Consider the following 22,022-nt stretch of genomic DNA (forward strand, 5'->3'; position numbering starts at 1 on the left):
CGTGGAATGATGAGCTTCACTGTAGTATGTGAAGTTCTGAGGATTTTGTGTACCAAGAAAACTGACATCAGAGCACACATAATCATTTTCCTTACAGAAAGTGGACATTTCCTGAAAAAAGCTTGAATCACTATTGAAATCAGCGTTCCAGTCTCCAATTATCATAACACTATTGGTTATAGCATCATCGATGCAAGCACGAATTTTCTGTAAATAAGAGACATACTCATGATAATTGTCGTTATTTTGAGTAGGCATATATACATTGATCAAGGTGAGAACACCGCTAGAATGGCTAATTTCAAGACCAATCAAGCGGCTGTCATTATAACGTTTAACATTTACAGAGCCAATGGACTTTCTCCATAGAACAGCAACACCGCCAAAAGGGCGACCATGTCGGATTCCGCTCTCATCATCCATGGACGTTTCCCCAACCGCATAATAATCTTCACTAATATGTGACAACAAGCTAAGTTCTGACTTAGATAGCCAATGTTCCTGCAGAAAGCAAATGTCAGATCGTTCACAAATATCCCTCACAGATTCAATAGAGGATTTGATTCCTCGACAATTATATGAAGCGATGTTTAATGTCATGAACTTTGTTGTGTATTCCTGGCATGATAGAATTTTCTCACGAGAATACCTGATGGCCAGACGTTAGGATTTAAGATTCCTTTGCTATTATCAGATGTTGTAATTAATTTGAAGGAAGAGTAAGTGTCATATTTAGTTTGTAATGGTACAGATTTTACGTCCTTAAAACCGATGTTATGAAGATGAGACGTTATTTCATCCGCTGTAGTCTGGGGTGACAGACGGCTCACAAACAGTTCAACATGAGGTGTAGTGTTCACTGCTTTCAGTGTTCAAGTTTCCGTGTTACTTCCAGTGATAAAGGTTTTCGATCTCTTGTTTGATCTTCTTGCCGAACGATGACGATGGTTGACTGAAGTGTAATCATGACAACTGGAAGTCGATGGAAGACGAGTTGGTACATCAAAAGTTACACCTTGGCCAATGCTGATTACTTTAGCAGACGACTTGTCATTGATTGCTGATGATCTCGCATTTTTAGCCACATCACAATACGTAGGTTGAAAAACTTGTTTGACAATAGTTTCATGCTCATCAAAGTCACTGTCAAGACCCTCTCCACTAACGGCAACTTCTTTGTTCGGATGTCGGAAATGCGGTGAGGTATCAGTGGTACAAGCACCTGTGCCGCATTTCTGTTCAGAGTTGCATAACAACTCCGGCTCACTGTGCGATTCAGAGTGTGTCACCTGTTTCAGCAATGACTCTTTCATGGAATTCAACTCGACACGTAAAGATACAAGTTCAGCCCGGAGTCCAGTTTCACGATTATCAAGGGTACTATTCCCTTTCAACTGAGAAACTTCACGTTGTAGAACTCGAATCTCCTTTATTAAAACAGATACATCAATATGAGAAACATCAATAGGTGGTAGTCGTGAGAGATAAGAGGCAACAAAGCATAGCACATCACATTCGTCAAGTTCGTGAAACCTGGACATTGTTACTTCACTTGTTTTGGCCTTGGCGACGAATAAAACGACTTCTTTCAAAATTGCATGAATCGAATAGCAATCTCTTAGCCTGTTCAACATCCTTATCGTCATAGGTGTCAACACAAAGTTTGACAATCATATCAGAGGGCAAGACATCGATCTTGTTCCAAACAAAGCATAACAACTCGTTTACAATGATGGATTTACCTGATTGGCTTTGGGACGCCTCAGGCTTTTTACTCTTGGAAGCAGCACCTTGTTTTTGTCTTCTGTCAGCAGCAATATTTGGAAACCGTTTTTCTTCACAGCTAGGGCACAGGTCGAGGTCACCCTGGCAAACTGACACATTCTCAGGGGTTCCGCAGTCAACACAGCGCATGATGACAATGGCGTTGGCTTTTGTTCTCAACACCGACAACGTATCACGTCGGGTGAGAACCCGGTCGGTTACCACAAAAACAAGAAGTTTTCCAGCATGCAGCAGGAAAAAGGTTCCAGAAAACACAAGAACAGGAGCACAAACCCTTTAGAGTAGCTTGTACTGAGATAAAATTCAAAATTACGTCCAGCTGACGGAGAAAATCGACGAATTTTGGGTCCACAGAATTACACGACGTCGACACGACACAGCTTACGTAATATTCCAATCACATATGACACAATAAAGTCATGCAATAGTACATCAGCCTATCAGGTTGGCGTCTCACTCTGACAGGATATCGCTGAGCTGTCTCCTCCTGTGTAGTTTCTTCTCCTGTAGACTGGTCACACAACGTTGCCCCTTTCCTGCGACAGAGCTCTGTGCTACACTCAACTCTCCATCTACATAGGTGTCTGAACATGACTGCATCTGTGCTAAGTTTGATTCTGCTGAAGTAATCACTACACTTTGATCAGACTGTGATGCTTCATGCTGAGTCTCACTACTGCACTGAAGGGTGTACTCTTCTTCTCCTGACAGTGTTCTTGAAATGCAGTCTTCTGCTTCTGCCTTTTCCATCGTTTCATTTTGTGCTGATCTACTACGTTGTCCTGCACTGCTTCAGTGAAGTGTCCTGCACCACACTGCATTTGATTTTTGGTTTTGTCTCCATTGCTACTAATGGTACAGTTTCAGCAACTGTGACCTCACCATGGTATCCTCCCATATTGTCTACTGCTGGACAAAGGTGGGCTATGTCATCTATTGGCTGTATCTCATTCAATGGTGTGTAATTAAGTATGTGTGTCTGAATGAGTTCATCATCATCTGAACGATCAGAACCATAGTCTTCTACAACTTCATCTGCCGTTTTGCATGATCGGTCCCAATGTCTCTCTTTCCTGTCAATCTTTCCTTCTAAACGGTCTGGATTGGGTGTCAAGAACATGCAAGGCTTTAGCATGTTTCTATGCAAAACACGCTGTTTTTCGGTCTCCTCTGACTGAATTACATAGACTGGAATATCTGGTTTTTTACTGATGACTACATAAGGGACAGGTTCCCACTTGTTGTTCAGTTTATGCCTTCCAAGAACTGGGCGCTTATCTTGAACAAGAACTCTGTCTCCTGGCTGTAGAACATCTTCCTTTGCTTTCTTGTCATATGTGTGTTTCTGTTTCTCTCTTGACACATCTGCTCTTTTTGTGGCTTCCTCATAAGCGATCTGGAGTCTGTCACGCAGACCTGAAATGTACTCTGAATACTCGACTTCCTCTTCTTGGTCGCCCAGATTGACTCCAAAAGCAAGGTCCAGTGGCATACGTGGATGACGCATGAACATGAGGTAGAATGGGGATGTCCCTGTCGACTCATGCCTGGTACAGTTATATGCATGTGTCATGGCACTCACATACTTCTTCCAGTTGGCTTTCTGAGATGGATCCAGGGTTCCCAACATGTCCAGCAGCGTCTTGTTAATATCTCAGTCATGCCATTGCCCTGTGCATGGTAGCTTGTAGTACGGCTTTTAGTTGTACCTGCAAGTCTGCACAACTCCTTTATAATTTGGCTCTCGAAATTCCGACCCTGGTCCGCATGGATCCTAGTAGGGAAACCATAGTGGGAAATGAACTCTTTCCACAAAATCTTAGCCACAGTGGTTGCCTTCTGGTCTTTTGTGGGATATGCTTGTGCGTACCTCGTAAAATGGTCCGTCACCACTAGTATATTGTCCACACCACCCTTGGAAGGCTCTAATGTGAGGTAGTCAATGCAGACTAGCTCAAGTGGTTTTGTTGTGCGAATGCTGACCAATGGTACACGGGTTGCAGTCGGTGGCGACTTCCTCAGAACACATTGCTTGCATGTCTCACACCAGGACTTAACATAACTCTGCATTCTCGGCCAGTAGAAGCGTGCGCGTACTAAATCCAGAGTCCTATCAAATCCAAGATGTCCATTGTTGTTATGCAGGGCTTGCAGAGCATCATCAATCAATCTCTGTGGGAGTACTAATTGCTCTGTTCCATCTTTTGCTCATCCAAGTAATACCTGTACAACAATCCATCTCTTATCTGCAGTCTATCCCACTGTTTCAGCAATAGGTTGGTGGTTTTGCATTCAAGAGCTCTCTCCCGTCGACTTGGCCTCCTACCACGTCTGAGGAAATGCAAAACCTTACCAACAGCTGCATCTTCCCGTTGCAATACCTCCATGTCATGGCGCTAATGCCAGGCAAAGCCGGAGATCCCTTGTCTTCAGAATTGGTTTGCTGATTCCCCTCTTTACAAGTATCGTTCGGGTGTCCCTTTCCTTTCATTACACCAATGACGACTCTGAGAGCGTCTTGTACCTCCTTCTGAGGCTTTCTGGACAGGGCATCCGCATTTGCGTTGCTCTTACCTGGTCCGTACTTTATCTCAAAATTGAAGGCTGACAACTCTGACACCCATCGCTGTCGTGTCGCATCCAGTTTAGAAGTAGACATCACATACTTGAGTGGGTTGTTGTTAGTCAGAATGGTAAACTGGTTGCCATAGAGGTAATCCTGAACTTCTCAGTGACTGCCCATTTCAGACACAAGAATTCAAGCTTATGAGCTGGATATCTAGTCTCAGCTGGGTTCAATCCTCTGCTTGCATATGCTATCACATGTTCATGCTTGCCTTGGGTCTGTGCTAGCACTGCACCAAGTCCATCTATGGACGCATCTGTCTGTAGCACGAAAGGTAGACTGAAGTCCGGGTAACCAAGGACAGGTGCTGTTGTCAACTTTTTCTTCAGTAGATTGAAAGATGACTCACACTCTTCAGTCCATAGGAACGGTTGGGGTTTACACTTCTGAGTGTTCTTCCCAATCTTTTTCCGTGGGTCTCCCGTCGTCAGTCTGTACAGAGGAGCAGCTATGGCAGCATAACCCTTGATGAAACGTCTGTAATATCCAGAAAATCCAAGGAACTGGAGAACTTCCTTTGCGTTTGTTGGTCGCTTCCAATCTGTCACCTTGCTGATCTTCTCTGGATCGGTTTCAATACCATCCCTGCTCACAATATGGCCCAGGTATCCAACTCGTTCTCTCAGCAAATGGCACTTCTGGGGCTTCAACTTGAGGCCATGTTTTCTGAGACGCTCGAATACCATCTGAAGTCTCTCAAGGTGTTCCTCAAAAGTCTTTGAGAAAACAATAATATCATCCAAATATATCAATACACTTTCAAATTCTGATCACCAAAACAACACATCATAAGCCTTTGAAAAGTCGCCGGTGCGTTCTGGAGGCCAAAGGGCATGCGGTTACACTCATATAGTCCCATGGGCGTGGTGAAAGCAGTCTTTTGGCGATCTTTCTCTGCCATCTCAACCTGCCAATAGCCTGAGGTCAGGTCTAGCGATAGTCAACACATATTCTCATACAACCATCTTTCTTGCGCACAACCACAATAGGGGATGCATATGGTGACTGGCTAGGCTGTATAACTCCTGCTTCTGCCATCTCTTCAATAGTCCGCCGGACTTCTTGATAGTTTGCAGGGATTATCTTACGATGAGGCAATGGTACAGGCCTGTCATCTATCAATGGAATCTCGTGCTGGATTATTGATGTCCGCCCATAGTCCATGGAATGCTGGGAAAAGACATCTTTGTTGCGATAGAGTAATTCTTGAACTTGCTGCAATTTCTCCTTACTCTGAATCGTAGCTTGTGAGAGATCTACCTGAGGGTAGTCCGGCTTCTCTACACATGAACGTTGGTGGTAGCATCTTACACGGTCATGCTTGCTTGTAGACTGGCGTCTTTTCCTACTGACTGGTCTCCCATCAACATCAACTTGGCGTCTTGTTGGTCTGCTTCTGTTGGAAGGGGATGATTTAACTGTCTCTGCTGCTGGTTTATGATCCATCTGCAGTGTCTCAACAACCCTTCCACCAACAAACACCTCACCAAGTATTGCGTTAGGTCTGAGGACTACTGGTCTGGTGGAGATGTTACAAAGTCGCACTGTGACTCTACCACTCTGCACATTTGACAGTGTTCTTCCCACCAGAATTCCACTGGGCAGGTCTCTGTCTTGTGGGCTTTCAACTAAAGCAGTGTAATCTCCACCATTCGGTCCTCTTGACACACGACAACCGATATGCACCTCCCGTCCTGGCCAACTGTACGAGGGCGCCGACCCTTGAACTTTGCATAGCCAACTCTACCTCTCTTACCACCAAAGTCATTTCGTCCGATCTTGGCAAAAGCACCATACCACGTTTCATATTTCTTCTTTGTCTTCATTTGGTAGCTTCTACCATATTTTTCTCTTTCTTCATCTCTACATGCCCTTATCAAATTAGTTCCTATAAGTAGGGTACATCCTTTCTATAGTCATCCACAGGCACTACAAATGCAGGCACTCCTTGGTAAGTATGTCCTAAGAAGGAAATTGCTAGTCGAACAACACCACTGTGGGGGACACTGTATCCACCTGGTCCTTAAATTTCAATGTCACTGGCTTCAAACTCTTGGCTACGCAGCTCTGGATGCTGATGCACAAAAGTCTAAGTAACCGTAGTAACCATGGATCCGGTATCCACAGTGCAATGCAGGTCACACCATTTACCTGGACAGTGTCCTCATTTGTAGGGCCAACTAACTGCTGGTGTGGCGCTGAGAATTAGGTGGAGAATCCAACATCTCGCTGCCCACTTCACTAGTCTGGTCCCCTACAGGTCTAGACTCTGGTGTGTTCAAACGCACATCATTAGGGCTGTCCGTATTGTTGTAGCCCATGGGTTGCCCTCTTGCCATGAGCTTTATTTGTATAAAGGAGGCGCAGTCGTTGTGGTATCACCACCTGATTTGGGAGTGGATGCACATCCCCTGGCGTAGTGCCCTTCTTGCCCACACAGATAACATACGACTGGTTTACCATCGCGACGACTGGAGCGTTTGTTGATCAAACCTTGGTTAGCTTCCTGCGACTTCCGACCACTATCCTTGTTTGGCACACCTTGTTCAATCTTTTGCTCCATCGTCATCATCCTCTTGCCATACTCCTCCTGATTTGCTGCTATCTGCCTAACCATCTCGGTCAGCTCTGCAATTGCAGTGGTTTCCCTGTCGCCTGTATTTCTTAGCTCATTCCCCTGCTTTGACTGACTGGATCCCATCGTGTGCTGTGGCTGATTTTCTGATTTATTCTTTGACTTGTCCGGCATTTCTGCTACCTTCTTATTTTCACGTGCCATATACCTTAACTCTTCCTTCAGCACTTTGAAACACATACCGCGAGGTTTCATTGGTGCAAGGCATTGGTAAACTGCACTATCCTGTAATCCTCTCATGAATTGCTGAGTCAGCTTATAGTCCCTGTCCTGGAAAGGTACCCCATCATTTTGTTGTTCTTCTATGGTGCGCAGAATGTCCTCAAGAGCTATTGCATATGAACGGGCTGGTTCATTTTGTCTCTGATAGCGCTCATAGAATGAAGCCATTGGATCAAGAGACATCTGAAAATCACCGTACTCGGCTCTCAGCTCTTCAAATGCCCTGTCTGGTAACTGCTCATGAACAGGTAAATTTAACACCAATTTCCTTGCTTCACCACTCAAATGCCTGACAATTGTCGGAAACTGCAAACCCAATGGCGTCCCGCCTGCTAGTAGCAAGTACTGCATACCACGTATCCAGTCTTCAATCAGAAGCTTACCATCCTGAATTCCACTGAATATGGGTACATTTTGCAGCTGGTGGCTGGACACCATATTAAACTGCTGTTTGGATATAGGTGTAGTGGGCTGCCATTGTTGTGCAGACTGGTTTGCCTGGTTTGCCATACCCTGCCCAGGTTGCATTGTGGGAGTTGGATACCCTTGTACCACAGGGGTCTGTCCAGTTGGAAATGCATACTGCCCAAACGGTGCGCTAACAGGCATGGCGGAGTTATTACACATCTGCTGCTCACTGACCGCTGGTCCACTTGACAATGTATACGGGTTAAACTGGGTGCCAGCAGGTATGGATGAGGTATTGTACATCGGTTGCCCACTGACTGGTGGTCTGTTGTAGTTAGACGGGGCATTACCTGCGTGTTGCTGTGGGACTGCACGATGCAGGGTACTGTTTACACTTGTATGTGGGCTAGCTGATACACCTGGTTGGCTTTGTACTGGTGTGTACTGATTTGCTGTGTTTTGATGTGATTGCATCACGTTGTTGCCTGAGGTGGTACCCGCAGCAGTCTGCACTGCTTCTGGTGCTGGGTTTGGAACAACAGCTGGGCTATTCAACAGACTGCCACCATCACTGCTCACAGGGTGTACAAGTTGGTTGTGTTGATGTAAGACTGTTGTTTGCTGACTGGAAACCCTGCGGGTTGCTTGTTGTGTGTTAGCTGTGTTGGGAGTAGAAGTAAGTGGTTGTCCCTGCTCGTTCAACACAGTACATAAACTATGATCATAATGTAACATTTTGTTTTGTGGTTGATGTGCAGCATGTGATCTACCAGTTGCTGGTGTCAAACTATAATTTGTTTTGCCCGTAGGCGGATGACGTACATTAGGATTCATCGCTGGGGTGGACAACTGGTGATCTGACTTAGTGGTTTGCATAGGCACCCCATCTTCTACACAATTTTGAAGTGATGGGTTCACCCCACTACCGGGCACTAGACTGTGTGCCATGATGCAAAACTGATACAAAGATAGATACACAATATAGTAGGATATAAAACCTTACAGTGTGCAAGAAAAAGAAAAAAACTTTTCTACACAGTAATACTAATATTACTAAAATACTAGTAGCAAACACTGTACAACGTCCCCAAATACACAGAGGCAAACATGTACTGTACTCTGTAAAATAATACCTGTGAGTACACGAAAAAACTTATACATCGGTATCACACACTGTGTATGTTCAATAAATAGAACATCACACTGAATACCCCTTTGATATGAATACTATGTTACAGCACAGTGTTGCTAAGATGTAACTGTACTCTCCCTGAAATGTGATCACTGACCCAATTAAGCAACACTTTGTACACCTTGTCTGTTGCTAAATATTCTCACAGTATGCTAAGTAAAACCAGTATTTCAAACTGTGTCATACAAAAATGGCTTGTTTGTTCAAGTCCACAGTTGTCTTGTAAACTTCACTGTTGTGCACTGTAAATATACTAAAATAAGCACTGTGCACCACCAAAATGTCAATACTGAAAAGACGCTGGGTAGTTCTTATTCTAAAAATAGTAACATTACTCTTGCTCCTTCAAACTGTTCAAAATTTGCAAAAAAACTAAATTCGAAAGTATGAAGCTGTCACCGCTTTACAAAAATTATTTCACAATGTCTGGCTTTCAAACAGTGCACTGGTAATGTAATGTTCAACGGCTGTACATAAACAAATCACTGTCGCTTACTGTCTCTATTCACTGGCTGTACACTATACGCGATCAGCTGATCGATGCAAATGTCCGTCTCGCGTAGACACCAGTGGCAATACTCATAGTCCTCCCTATGGTTTGGTCGCTGTGTTGCTTGGCAAAACACACTCCTAATCGACGACAAACACACTCGCACTCCCATCAAATGTTCGCCGGATACGGCCCTGCTGAACGATTTCTAAAGGCAAACTGTCCTCCGGTCCTCAGTCTCTATATCAGACACCGTACGGCAGCACCAATTACGTCGGGGTCACCAATGTGGCGCTTAGATTCGAGCATCCGCGTGGGACGGGCGTAACTAGGGCCCTCATGCCTCCTGCGGGAAGAGCAGACACAGACACACACACGCCGATAGAATTCGTTCGGTGCGCTCAACCGCCGAAGCGGCTACGGTGTCTGTATTTCCCTATGTCAAAGATAGATCAAGTCCATGTGAGTTGCCGTGTCAAAGGTACAAACAAGTTTTAAACTTCAAAAATAACTACTCAATCCTAATAAATCTTGTCGATAAACACAATAAAAGTAGACTCTAGATCTCAAGTAACACTTTGATGCATGTTTTGATGACGGATGGCTAGGTTATAAGCTGATAAATAAATCTTTAAAGAGAGAGCGCTTACCTATGTCAAAGATAGATCAAGTCCATGTGAGTTGCCGTGTCAAAGGTCAAACTCGGGGACTTTCCCCTACATGTCTGACACAAGAGGGCGTTTATGACAGTTCCCATTGAGTGTAACGTATAGAGTTTTCATATGACTGAAACTATGAAAATGCATGCTTAAACAAATGAATAAAAGAAATTCTAAACATAAATTTATTCATGGAAGTAACACCTGGCCACATTTTTAGAAAGGCCCAGATTTGAGTAGAGTACCGTTCTGTCCATGTAAGCAGTGTGGTAGACAGCACTGCAGAAATTGTTCTATGCAAGTCATAGGTCAGGATACTGAGAAGAAGAAGGTTGACTTACTGCTGGACCAAGAAATTGGTCAGTCACCGGTAATTGTAGGTGATGTTTCTGGTGATTATAGGTCTTTTGTTAGAGCAAAAGAACCGGTCCCTAAGGGAGTGGGAACTCGGAAAGCCAGGTTAATGACGAGTTTGAGGTCGGGGGACACCTCGTCCAACAAGGTTTTGTGCACAAGTCATCCACTCAGGAAAATCATCTCGACGATGAGGAAATGTGCAGTGACGCCATGTTCAAGCACGACCTGTTGTGGTCACGGGAACACGATGAGATCCTATACAGGTTATGGGAATCACCAGATGGGAAAAAAGTCGGGTGGCAGATAGTGTTGCCACGGGTTTTTTGTAGGACTAGTCCTACGGACTCTCCATGATTCATTGTTTGGAGGGCATGGTGGTACAAGTCGTACCCTGAGTAAAATAAGGTTGAAGTATCATTGGTTTGGCATGTCCGTGGATGTGCCTGCTCATATGAGGGCATGTGATTTGTGTGCACGTAACAAAACACAGACTGTTTAGAAATATGCACCCTTGCAGACTTATGTTGTTGGTGCTCCGATGGAAAGAGTTGCATCTTAGCACCGGATAGGTCAAAGGAGACAGATTATGTCACAGATTTAAGGGAAAGATTGCATGAGGCACATGAACATGCCAGGGCTAATTTGCAAACTACAGCTCGTAGGCAGAAGATTCGTTATGATCATTTTGCTGCAAAGCACAGGTTTGAGGTGGGAAGCTTTGTGTGGTTGAAGGATGAAAGGAGGAGAAAGGGCTATTCTCCAAAGCTATAGTTGTCATATGATGGTCCATATTTGGTTATCAGTAAACTGACTGACGTTGTTTACCGCATACAGAGAAGCCAACGAGCTAAACCTAAGATTGTACATTATGAGAAAATAAAAGGCTTATCAGGGAAAGATATCACTTCATGGTTAGACCAGGTGAAATTGTTGCCAGTTGATCAAAGACAGCAGATCGGTAAACCATCCAATGGGGTATTACCAACTGTTGAGAACAAAACTGAAGATGACACTGGTCATTTTGCTGAGTCAAAACCTATGGTTGATCCTGTTCCCGTGGTGGAAGAGTCAGTGGAGGTGTTTGGAGAAAGTGAAATTTAGCTGAAGTTGACAGCGAAAGTGATAGTCATGTTAATCCTGTGGTTGAGAGTCAGAAATCCACAGAGTAGACTAGGTATCCAAGACGACAGAAAAAGTCACCTAAGTACTACGGATACAGTGCACAGTTGCGGTATGTCTTTGTTTTTATTTATTTATTTTATTTCTCTTTAAATCGGACATCAATGAGAATTTAGAAGTTTTATAAGAATTCCTTGTGTTTCAAAGATTCGTGAATTCACGGAATTAGTGTTAGAAAAAAAAAAAAAGATGAGGAGTCCCATTTTTAAAGTTTCACGCCAGTCTTAGTGTTTTTGAGTATGACAGATTTTGTATCAGAGAGGTTTCATTACCAGTTCAGCGAGGGTTTTGCTGTTGATTTTTCACACAGATTGTGTTGCCAAACCTTGTAGTTAGCAGCTGCTTGACGAGTTTTAGAAGCATTTTTGTGAATTTTTCTGAGATGGAATTTTTACGGTTCAAATTTTGACTGACCGTGTAAACATTGTGGTGTGGTAGTTCACTTAGATTTTACACTTGATACAGTTGGTCTGAGACAAAGTAAATGTAATTTACTGTTTTTTGACAGTCCTTTTTGCTGACTGTTTTCTGGTGTTGCAGTGTTTTCCAACTTCTGTAGGTAGTTCAGGACCTATGACAGGGCAGCAGTTGTTGGTTAGCTACCTGGACAGACTGCAGACAGGTGACAAAGTGTGCATTTTGCACATTGCAGCGGATTTTAGTTGTGTTACTATGACGATGTTTTTTGTTGTTGACAGACGATAGGGACCTTGCAGATATCGCAAGTCTTTCCCTGATTTGCAGGACTTCGGCATGGCTATCCCCTTTTCTTCTAGTCTTTGCTGTATTTTTGTTATTCCTTATTCTCAAGGGACTTCGAATGCTGAGGTCGGGGAGATGTTATGGAAATGCTAATGTGATACGTGATACAGACTGCAGACAGGTGACAAGGTGTGCCTTTTGCACATGGCAGCGAATTTTAGTTGTGTTAATGTAATACGTGATCGGTATATCGCTTCATTTCGGCTTCACTTCGTCACGTGTCGGCCGTGAATGACGGGTTTCCTTACCTGCTGGACAGGGGAATTGTGGCCAATCAGAAGTGCGTTAGGAGTCACGTGATTCGTGAATGTTTGCATGCTTTTAGGAAAGAAGAGATTTTCATGGCGTCGTGTTGGCCATCGTTGTCGCTCAGCTCTGTCGAGTTTTAGTTAATTTCAACCCTTCCTTGCTGTGGTAGCCAGTCCGGAGTTCAGCGATCATTATTATTTAGCTTGGGACGTTAGTTGTAGTCGCTATTTCTACCTGGGACGTTTTTCTGGGTCTTTACCCGATGGCGTAGCTAGAGAGGACATTGAAAGCAACGTGTGTGTGGAACAGTTTGGGAGCGGGATTTTTACCTTGGTTGGATCAAAGCCACGTTACCAGATATTGATCTGATCCTGAGCGGAGTCCCGTCCACCACTGTATTTATACATTATTTTAAAGAACTTAATGCAATAAATAAGAAAAAAACCATTAAAAGTGTGTATCTTAAGATTTATTGGGTGCGTCGATTGTTTTCCTAATATGTGGTATGCCGTATACCCCTCTATAATATACATTTAAGGGATAGGGGTATGGGTCATGTTTCCTCTCCTACCAAACGCAGCAAATAAGGAAGCCACATAAATATCATATCTCTGACACATTAAGGCAGTTGTTTTTCTAAAAAGATATTGTCTGACGTGGTAAACTAAAATTATTCAGTGACAATGCCTTAACTAAAAGTTTTTGTTTCTTTACTGATATCTACATGTTGTTATGAACATGAAAAATATTCTTTAAGGCTTTAAATACCACTAAAAAGTTAAAATGATGGTAAATAAAAGACGTTTTACTCATTTCAATAACTCAAACAAGGGAAAGAAAGTTAACAGCTATATAACAGCTTGGATTTCATCAAAATCGTTTAAATTGATACAACTTTTGGATGAGGTTTCACAGTATGCATATGTCTTCGGGAAATTTCGGCGTAAGGCATCATTATGAAAGTACTTTTTTAAAACTATTAACAAGTTCAATACGCATAATTTTAAAAACATCATGTCAAGAATTATATATTTCACACCCACAAACTCTAAATTGGTTTTTGTATTCTTCATGCTAAGTTGATATGACAGCAGAAATAATTAATCCCTTTTCTTTAATTGTATCGCAAATGATATATAAGCAATAAAGCACCATTTGAAAGGGATACCAAACGGTTTTAATCGGTAAACAACATATACGCACGAGCTCCACGCTTGTGTATAAGGAGTGAAATGGTCAAAACTGAGTGGTATACCCAACCTTGCTTTATGACATGCCTCGATGTGAGTGCAAATCAGTGCATTGATATGTATAGGAACATCCGGGAGGTTAGCGGGCCGGTGAATGATGTACTGACTGGTTTCCATGGTAACCCGGTCCAGTGAAGCCCTTCGACGTTTCCAACGTCAAAGTAGACGCTAGATGTAAAATATCCACGCGCGCACTGCTATTTTGACTTTCGTTAAAGTCTGTTTGATGCTGGTCGATAGTGGCAAATTTTTTTTTTTAAATGCACGGCATGTAACTAAATTTTATATAGCATTTAATGTTAGGCGGCAAATGTCACAGAACACATTCAAATTAAGCAACTAAATAGTAAACAGAAGGCGAACAAACACTCTATATGCTTATATCCCATTGACACCTAAATGTTTAAAAAGCCTTTGAAGCGAATCTATCATTAGTTTCTTATCATAGATGACATTTAGCCAATGTTAGATTCTGACCTCTTTGAAGCATAGACCCTAAAAACTGACGTTTTAGGGTACATGGTTGAAGACACCATTCCACCAGCATGACCGAATCAGAGAGACCAGATTGATGTAACTTTCGAGTTACATCAGCCATCAGCAGCTGAGAAAAAAAATCAACATAATCATCAGAGCCAAGCGAGCTAGACAACGGCTTTACATATTATACTCCACAAAGAGGGCATTCTTACAAAATTCACAAAAACCGTTCAAAAGCTTCCTTAAAGGCATTTTGCGCGATCACAGGACTGGGCGTGGCTGGTTGCGACGCGAATGTAAAATATCTGTCATGCTAAATCAAGGTGTAATCACAGGGGCTCATAAGTGGCTATTTAAGTCAATATTACAGCGGTTTTCTTTCTTTTTCAATGTTACAAATAAACCAGCTGAAGAGCACACATTTTTGTAGCTGTCTTTTGTGTAGCTTGTATTGACATATATAGTGCGCCCTCAATGGGGAATGTGATCATATGTAAATACGACCTTTAGTTCCGTGACCTCTAGCCAATTCCTCTGGCCATGCCTACTGGCCATGCGTACAGACGTCGCTGTGTTACTGTATAAGTGGCTATTTAAGTCAATATTACAGCGTTTTCTTTCTTTTTCAATGTTACAAATAAACCAGCTGAAGAGCACAACATTTGTGTAGCTGTCTTTTGTGTAGCTTGTATTGACATGTATAGTGCGCCCTCAATGGGGAATGTGATCATATGTAAATACGACCCTTTAGTTCCGTGACCTCTAGCCAATTCCTCTGGCCATGCCTTACTAGCCATGCATACAGACGTCACTGTGTTTACTGTACTAATATTTCCCAAGGGAGGCAGATCCGGCCATATCCGCAGTATCAATGTTATGGTGAATCTCCGAAAACATGAAATCTCGGTAATTTTTTTGACGGACACGGCCATTGTTTTGGCACACCGATCTGACTTGTCATTAAAGTCTAAAAATGAACCTTCGTGAATGTAGAATGTGAAGAAAATTGGACGCTGTCAGCACCAGTCCGAAGCGAGCCATGTGCGCCGTGAAGTACATGTGTGGGTACCTGATTATACTTTATAATGAGGACGTAATCTGGTGAGTGACGGCTCGTTCAAGAGTGGTGGGGCGTGCCTTATGCAAGAAATAAACAGGAAATTAACATATTTACAAACACGATGTATTGCACATGGCCCGTACGTGACATAGCCGGCAGATCACCTCAGTGGTACAGCAACAGGTATTAAGTTTGTATGCCTTTTTTGTTCCCATTTTATCACCGGGAGGTTAAAAAGCCAGTCTAGATTGCATTATCACCTAACACCGGTACTTCTCAAACTCTGCTTAAAACAGCAGCAACAGTCAAACACTAGGAAAAGTGCACGGGATTTGATTGAGTCGTGTTGCCCTATGTGTATGCATAGTATATGCATGGAGGAAGTCCGCTAACTGAACGGTTTACCCAGTTACAGTCCTTCCACATACTGTGACCCATTCAACCTCTTATCCAATAATGCATATATATGCAGGGCTCAAAGTTAATATTTCAGCTAGGAGCAATTTGCTCAAAGACCGAAATTTAGGAGCAAACCCAAAAAAACTAGGAGCATTTTTGAAACTGTTCAAACAATGTGGTACTTATCAAATAAAGGTGAACAGTTGCCATTCATTATTTATCTCGTAGTACTTTTTTCCTAAATCTGCGTTTATACATACAATTTGGTAACAGTAACAGTAGTTCATGTCCGTTTCTTTGTCGTGCCGAAACCAATCTAAAAATTCCCGACTTGTCATGTATTTTGCAAGGGATTTTTTTACTTTTCATCCCATACTTTTGTTTGGCATGTTTTTCCTGTATTTGTGGCTGCTATCGACTTTCCGACTCGGTTTCTTGCTGTGCTGCGGATCCATTTGTCATGTGTACACGTCACAGACGGAACATCGTCATCGAATGATTGACCTGGTACACTGTCCGTGAACGGTATGATCGCTGGTGCTATCAATATCCCTAGTGTTCTGCTGGGGATTTCGTTTTTTTTTGTTGCGTCTCCTTCACTGGCAGACCCAGTTTCAACATGATCGACCTTGAGTTTCCCTTGCTTTCCAAAATAACGATCTAGTGGCCCACACATCTTAGACTGCAATATAGGTAGTGTGCACGTGGGGGAAAGTTTTTGCTTGTAATTTTTTCGTTAGTTACTGCTAATTCCTGTGATTATTATTGGTTCAATTAAATTGATAATGACAGCATTGACATGATACTGATATTTGATTGGGTCGTGATTAATTTGTGATTACATTCTCGCATGTCTTGACAGCTGAAAAGAAAAGCTGAACACCGAGAGCAGACAGTTTGGCAACATAATCCTCTGTCATATCAAAACAAAGTAGCGGTAGAGACGCGCTCGCCTCTGTGTAGCTGGGCGACGTCAAATGTTTATTAAAATCTATTTTTGGCATGTCTGATTTCAGGGTCACGACCCTTGCAAACTATGTGAAATACGGTGGGAATTATTCCTTGCGTAGAATTAGTCGCAAAATGCGAGTAACCTACATTTTTTAGGCGCAACTTTGTCAAATTTGGTCGCAGCGACTAAAATGGTCGCAACTTTGAGCCCTGATATGTTGTTCAGATTAAGCTGCATACTAAATAAAAGTACTAGTAACTTTTATGGTTTTATACATAGAGTGGTTACAATGTAGTGTTGCGTTCACAAATGGGTCGGTGCTGGTATTGTTGGGTGAAGATCTGACCGGGCCATCCCCTTTTCATGTAGCTGTGATATCGCAGCGGCACTTGTGGCGTGTTTCGAACGCGCTTGGGTCATTGAGGTCATCAGCACAGTCCCGCTGCGAGCCAACGCATAGGCTTTGTTGGCAGTTTACTACGAGACCGACCGGTATTGTAGATTTAGCTTGCAAAATAATGAACTGCTTTGAATAAATACACTTGTATCCTCTTTATTATTGACTATCTGAGACCATGTCTCTGCTACCTCCATGCTAAGACTCATTCTGTACGCCTGCTAACTTTCTTGAAGATAAGACTATGTATTTTCGACCATTTTCCCGTGAGCCGTCGACGGCTTCTACGATATTTGCTCGAACGCGCGTACAACGCACTGAATACTTTACCAGACCTTCTTTGCTCTGCGTTTTTGCCAAAAACAACAGTCGCCACAGCTGTAACATGTTGCTCCATGCTTGAGGTCGCCTGTAGCCCTGGTGCTTTTTGACGCTCATTAATGCAGACTCGCCCACATAAATATATGAATATTTATGATGCATTTTAAGTAACCAGGTACTTAGCGGCGCTGATGGTCTTGGCTTGGCGAAGAGCTGCTTCCCTTGAGAAATTAGTACAGTAAGCATAGCGAGGGCAGGGCAGGAAGTAGGCATGGCTAGTGCCTAGAGGTCACGGAACTGAAGGTCACATTTACGAGGACGCATTATACATGCCAACACAAAAAGACACCTACACAAGTGTTGTGCTCTTCAGCTGGTTTATTTGTAACATTGAAAAAGAAAGAAAAACGCTGTAATATTCACTTATGAGGCCCTGTGGTGTAATCAGGTAGTAGCTCATTTATAGATTGAGAAAATCCTAAACCCGACAGTAATGATGGAACACAAACGTTATAAAAGTTGAGAAAATTTGACATCTCTTTAATTTGTATGTTGTACATTCCATGTTGTACAGTACTGCCTGTACTATACATGAACAGTTTATACATTTGGCACGTATTCTGTGCTGTGTTTCCATAGTTAGGTCCCCGCAGTCCAAGATGTCTTTCTATAGCTATAGTGTTAACCATTTTCTTCGATTACTGTAATCTACTCCAATAAATTCCCACCTAAAGCCGCAATTTTCAATCCCAGTTTTTCGCATTAGTGGAGTTCTCCTCCCAGTCAAATACCTGGCCAGTACGATGTTTGATTTCTATAACATTAATTACACAAACTGATCTCAACCTTTTGTCACCTTTTGCTAATCCTGCAAACAGAGTTTACACAAGCGTTTGATTGACGGTCGGTTCAAATCGCAAACGGTCATTGATTCCCCATCCCACTCGAATTTTCTAAACAATTGTCTTCCAGTCGCGTTAGAATTTGAATATAACCACAGAGTTCGATCGGCAGAAGCTTCGCGCTGACCGCTTGGCAGTCTGTGTGCGTTTTTTGCGGCCGAAAAAACTAAAAAGTGGCATCTTGTGGAGCGTGTGCCCGCGTACTGCCTGTTTGGTGTCCACTGACACAACGAACGCCGCCATAGCTTCACGCCCTTTTAAAGGGAGGCTACGCCTTTAACTCATGATTATAGAGGGGAGTCTACCTTTCACAATCTAAGATTTGAGATATTTGAGAACAACGTGTATGCAATTTTTATGTTTTCATAAATAACCACAGGTCCAGTAGGCATAATTTGTGATGATTTTTTCCTGTTATTATCATAAAAAATAATTATGAATATTAATAAATTATTAATATGAATGTTACAGAATATTTAAACTTTTTTACACACAATGTCGTCTACTTTGTGTAAATGCTGTCTGGAAACTCCATTGTTGTGATAATTATGATTATTAATAAATTATGATTATGATTAATAAAGTCATATTTTACACATTGTAATGTGCTTATGTGAACAACCCTCTGGAAACCCTTATATAGTTTCACAATCTATGCCAAAATATACAAGTGACACCATTGCCCAGGTTCAGTCTGCGGCGAGAGTTACTACACAGTGTATATAATGAGAAGGTAGCCAGCTCCACTCGACAGTAAACTGACATACCCATGAATTACCTCCGTTTTCTTCACTTCTGCATGTTGATTCTCAAAATTTCTCCCGGTGTTGGCAAGTCTATAAATCAACCATCAAATCTACCCAGTTTTGGCCACTTAGACGGAAAATTTGTGAAGTTTGAGGCTGCGAGAAGGTATATATCGCCAATGAAATGATGCGGCCTCAGCGGAATCGACAGCATCCGGGATCTTTTAGGGCCGTTTGCGAAATTTGAATGTAGCCGCCAAGCGGGGCAGAGGGCGGAGCCATGATTTAACGTTATTAGATATGCTGACATAATTGATCGTACGGCCTATGAACGCTCGTGACCTTTGATTAGACCTCTCATCAGTTGACCCGAATGTACATGTGTCTGATCAACATCAGAACGTGGAATGATTTCATTTCTCTAGTTGGACGATGTATTTTTCGAACTTTATAGCAGTTGTAAGGTTGCTCCAAAGTAGCTTACTGGGTATACGATCAATGGAGATGGTAGCTTCAGCGAAACGGGGACAGCATCAACTGAACAAACGTCAAATACGCAGTAGGCAGCTCATATGAATATAGATTGCTGCGATCGTGTTTGCCAGCATTATATACACCTTATCCATATTATTTGATGACACCGTCATCACGTATGTGCATTACAAACGTCCAGATGAAATTCCGACGACAGTGAGCACACCGTCATCAACTGTGACCGACTTCTCTGCCCCTCCTCCGCCAAACACATCAGCGACTAATCCGTAGCAATTAAAATGTTTCCACTAGCTGTGATATTTGACCGTGGCGGTGACCTTTGATTTGAACGCGTTCGCCGCTGCGATATCACAGCTAGGTTTCCACGGTATCCACCTATTCCCGAAGAACCTCCGCCATGTGCACATCGTACCCACAAATACCTTGAATAGCAAGGAACACGACTAACACTTCCAGGCTTACAAATGTGCTGACATTTTCTTGCCCGTTCTCGTTTCAAAATTTTAGTGTTTTTTCCATAGACCTAGCTGCATCCGTGTGTAGCGTCAATTGTTTTTCCCGAAGACAGAAAGTCCTCGCTTCAGTTTCTGAGTGTGATAAAACTGCACAGCTTCGGTTAGGATTTCCAAATCTGCGTAAGGCTGTTCGCAAATTGTTTTTCTATTTGCGTAAAATGTACAAAAAATGCGTACAACATGACTACATGTAAGTACCTATATATAATAGCTGTCTACGCGATATTGGAAACCGGTTCAAAGTCAATGAATAAAGTGTTCAATAAACAACATCAGTGACAATGTTTTTTCTTTGATATTAGTTTCACAATTTGTTCTATTTTCTGTCGACGATTTTCATTTCTTACTAATTATTTAGACTACAACTTCCCACTATTGCCTTCGCTGCTTGACCTATCATCGCTGCTCTGAAGTCAAATTCACTTAGTCTCGGGCCTTCCATGGTTATCACCATCAGATCATTTAGATCAGGCATAGTCACTTAGACAGCTACGTTTCGATTTTGTAATCCTGTTTTGGGTACTGAACCCACGCGCTCACACGGGACAGATGAGACTGGAATCACGGCTGCAATTATGGCCAATTTTGCAATATTCTGGAATAAGTTTGCAGACCGGCATAAAACTATTGTTATAGTCTGCTTAGCATTAACTTAAACTTGATATTCGACTAGGAGATCTTCATGGTTTACAAGTATGCATTGGGCGCAGCGGGAAAAAAACATTTTTTTGCCGCAATAACGACGAACTCTATTGAACTTGTTACATTTTTATTGGTACAGACTTGAAGGAAAACGTGATTGACAGGATGTAGGACAAAATATTGCTAAATTATAAACATTTTTATCAGCAAACAATTTATTTTAAGTCCTGGATAAACTTCACATTGAAGGGATGCGTATCGGATTTCGCAGACGTCATTTTACTTTGCGTACTTCAAAGTAATAACATGCTTGAAATACGCAGGATTTTGCGTTAACGGAAGCTCTGTAATAAAACTATTGATAATATTATTAAAATTTCACTTTTTCTCAGTATTTTTTGCAAGACATGGATATATTTGTCTAACATATTCATAAAAAAGTAACAGGTCCTCGTAACGCCAGCATGCGTACGCCTTTTTATAAAAAGATATCGATTTCAAGGTACATTGTCTGTGCTTTGTCTGTAAAACACGTCCGTGACTGCGTTTTTAATATTTTGTTGGGCAGCAAAATAGACGACAGTCAACGTTGCCTGTATTTTCATTATAAAGCTCTGAAAATCACAAGTTCAATTGGAAGGTGACTGCGTGTTTGTACGTACGTACGCTGTTTTAAGGTCTCCTCGCCAAGTCGCTGAACTTGACATATTTTCACAATGTCAACCGGGTATCTATCATAAACAAACGCATCTGCAACCCGTCATCTGTTTGTAATCACACATACATAGCTTGGACCGTTGACTTGAGGCACCTCCATCCTTAGACAGACCATGAAGTAATCGTACAGTGTAAGTCTGTAAGTGTAACTTTCATGTGTAAAAAAGGTCACAAGCGTTCATTGGCCGTACGTTCAATTATGTCAGCATATCTAATAACGTTAAATCATGGCTCCGCCCTCGGCCCCGCTTGGCGGCTACATTCAAATTTCGCAAACGGCCCTAAAAGATCCCGGATGCTGTCGATTCCGGTAAGGCTGCATCATTTCATTGGCGATATATACCTTCTCGCAGCCTCAAACTTCACAAATTTTCCGTCTAAGTGGCCAAAACTGGGTAGATTTGATGGCTGATTTATAGACTTGCCAACACCGGGAGAAATTTTGAGAATCAACATGCAGAAGTGAAGAAAACGGAGGTAATTCATGGGTATGTCAGTTTACTGTCGAGTGGAGCTGGCTACCTTCTCATTATATACACTGTGTAGTAACTCTCGCCGTAGACTGAACCTGGGCAACGGTAA

At 42.4% G+C, this 22,022-nt stretch overlaps 1 protein-coding gene across 1 annotated transcript; it reads right to left on the reverse strand.

The window, feature by feature from the left end:
- Positions 1-4,470: 4,470 nt before the first annotated feature.
- LOC139145954 (uncharacterized) lies at positions 4,471-5,097 on the reverse strand. The gene has a single exon (XM_070717408.1). The coding sequence runs from the start codon at positions 5,095-5,097 to the stop codon at positions 4,471-4,473; it is 627 nt and encodes a 208-aa protein (XP_070573509.1).
- Positions 5,098-22,022: the final 16,925 nt, after the last annotated feature.

This window comes from Ptychodera flava, chromosome 1 (genome assembly GCF_041260155.1).
Source record: "Ptychodera flava strain L36383 chromosome 1, AS_Pfla_20210202, whole genome shotgun sequence".
Classification (NCBI taxonomy): Eukaryota; Metazoa; Hemichordata; class Enteropneusta; family Ptychoderidae; genus Ptychodera; species Ptychodera flava.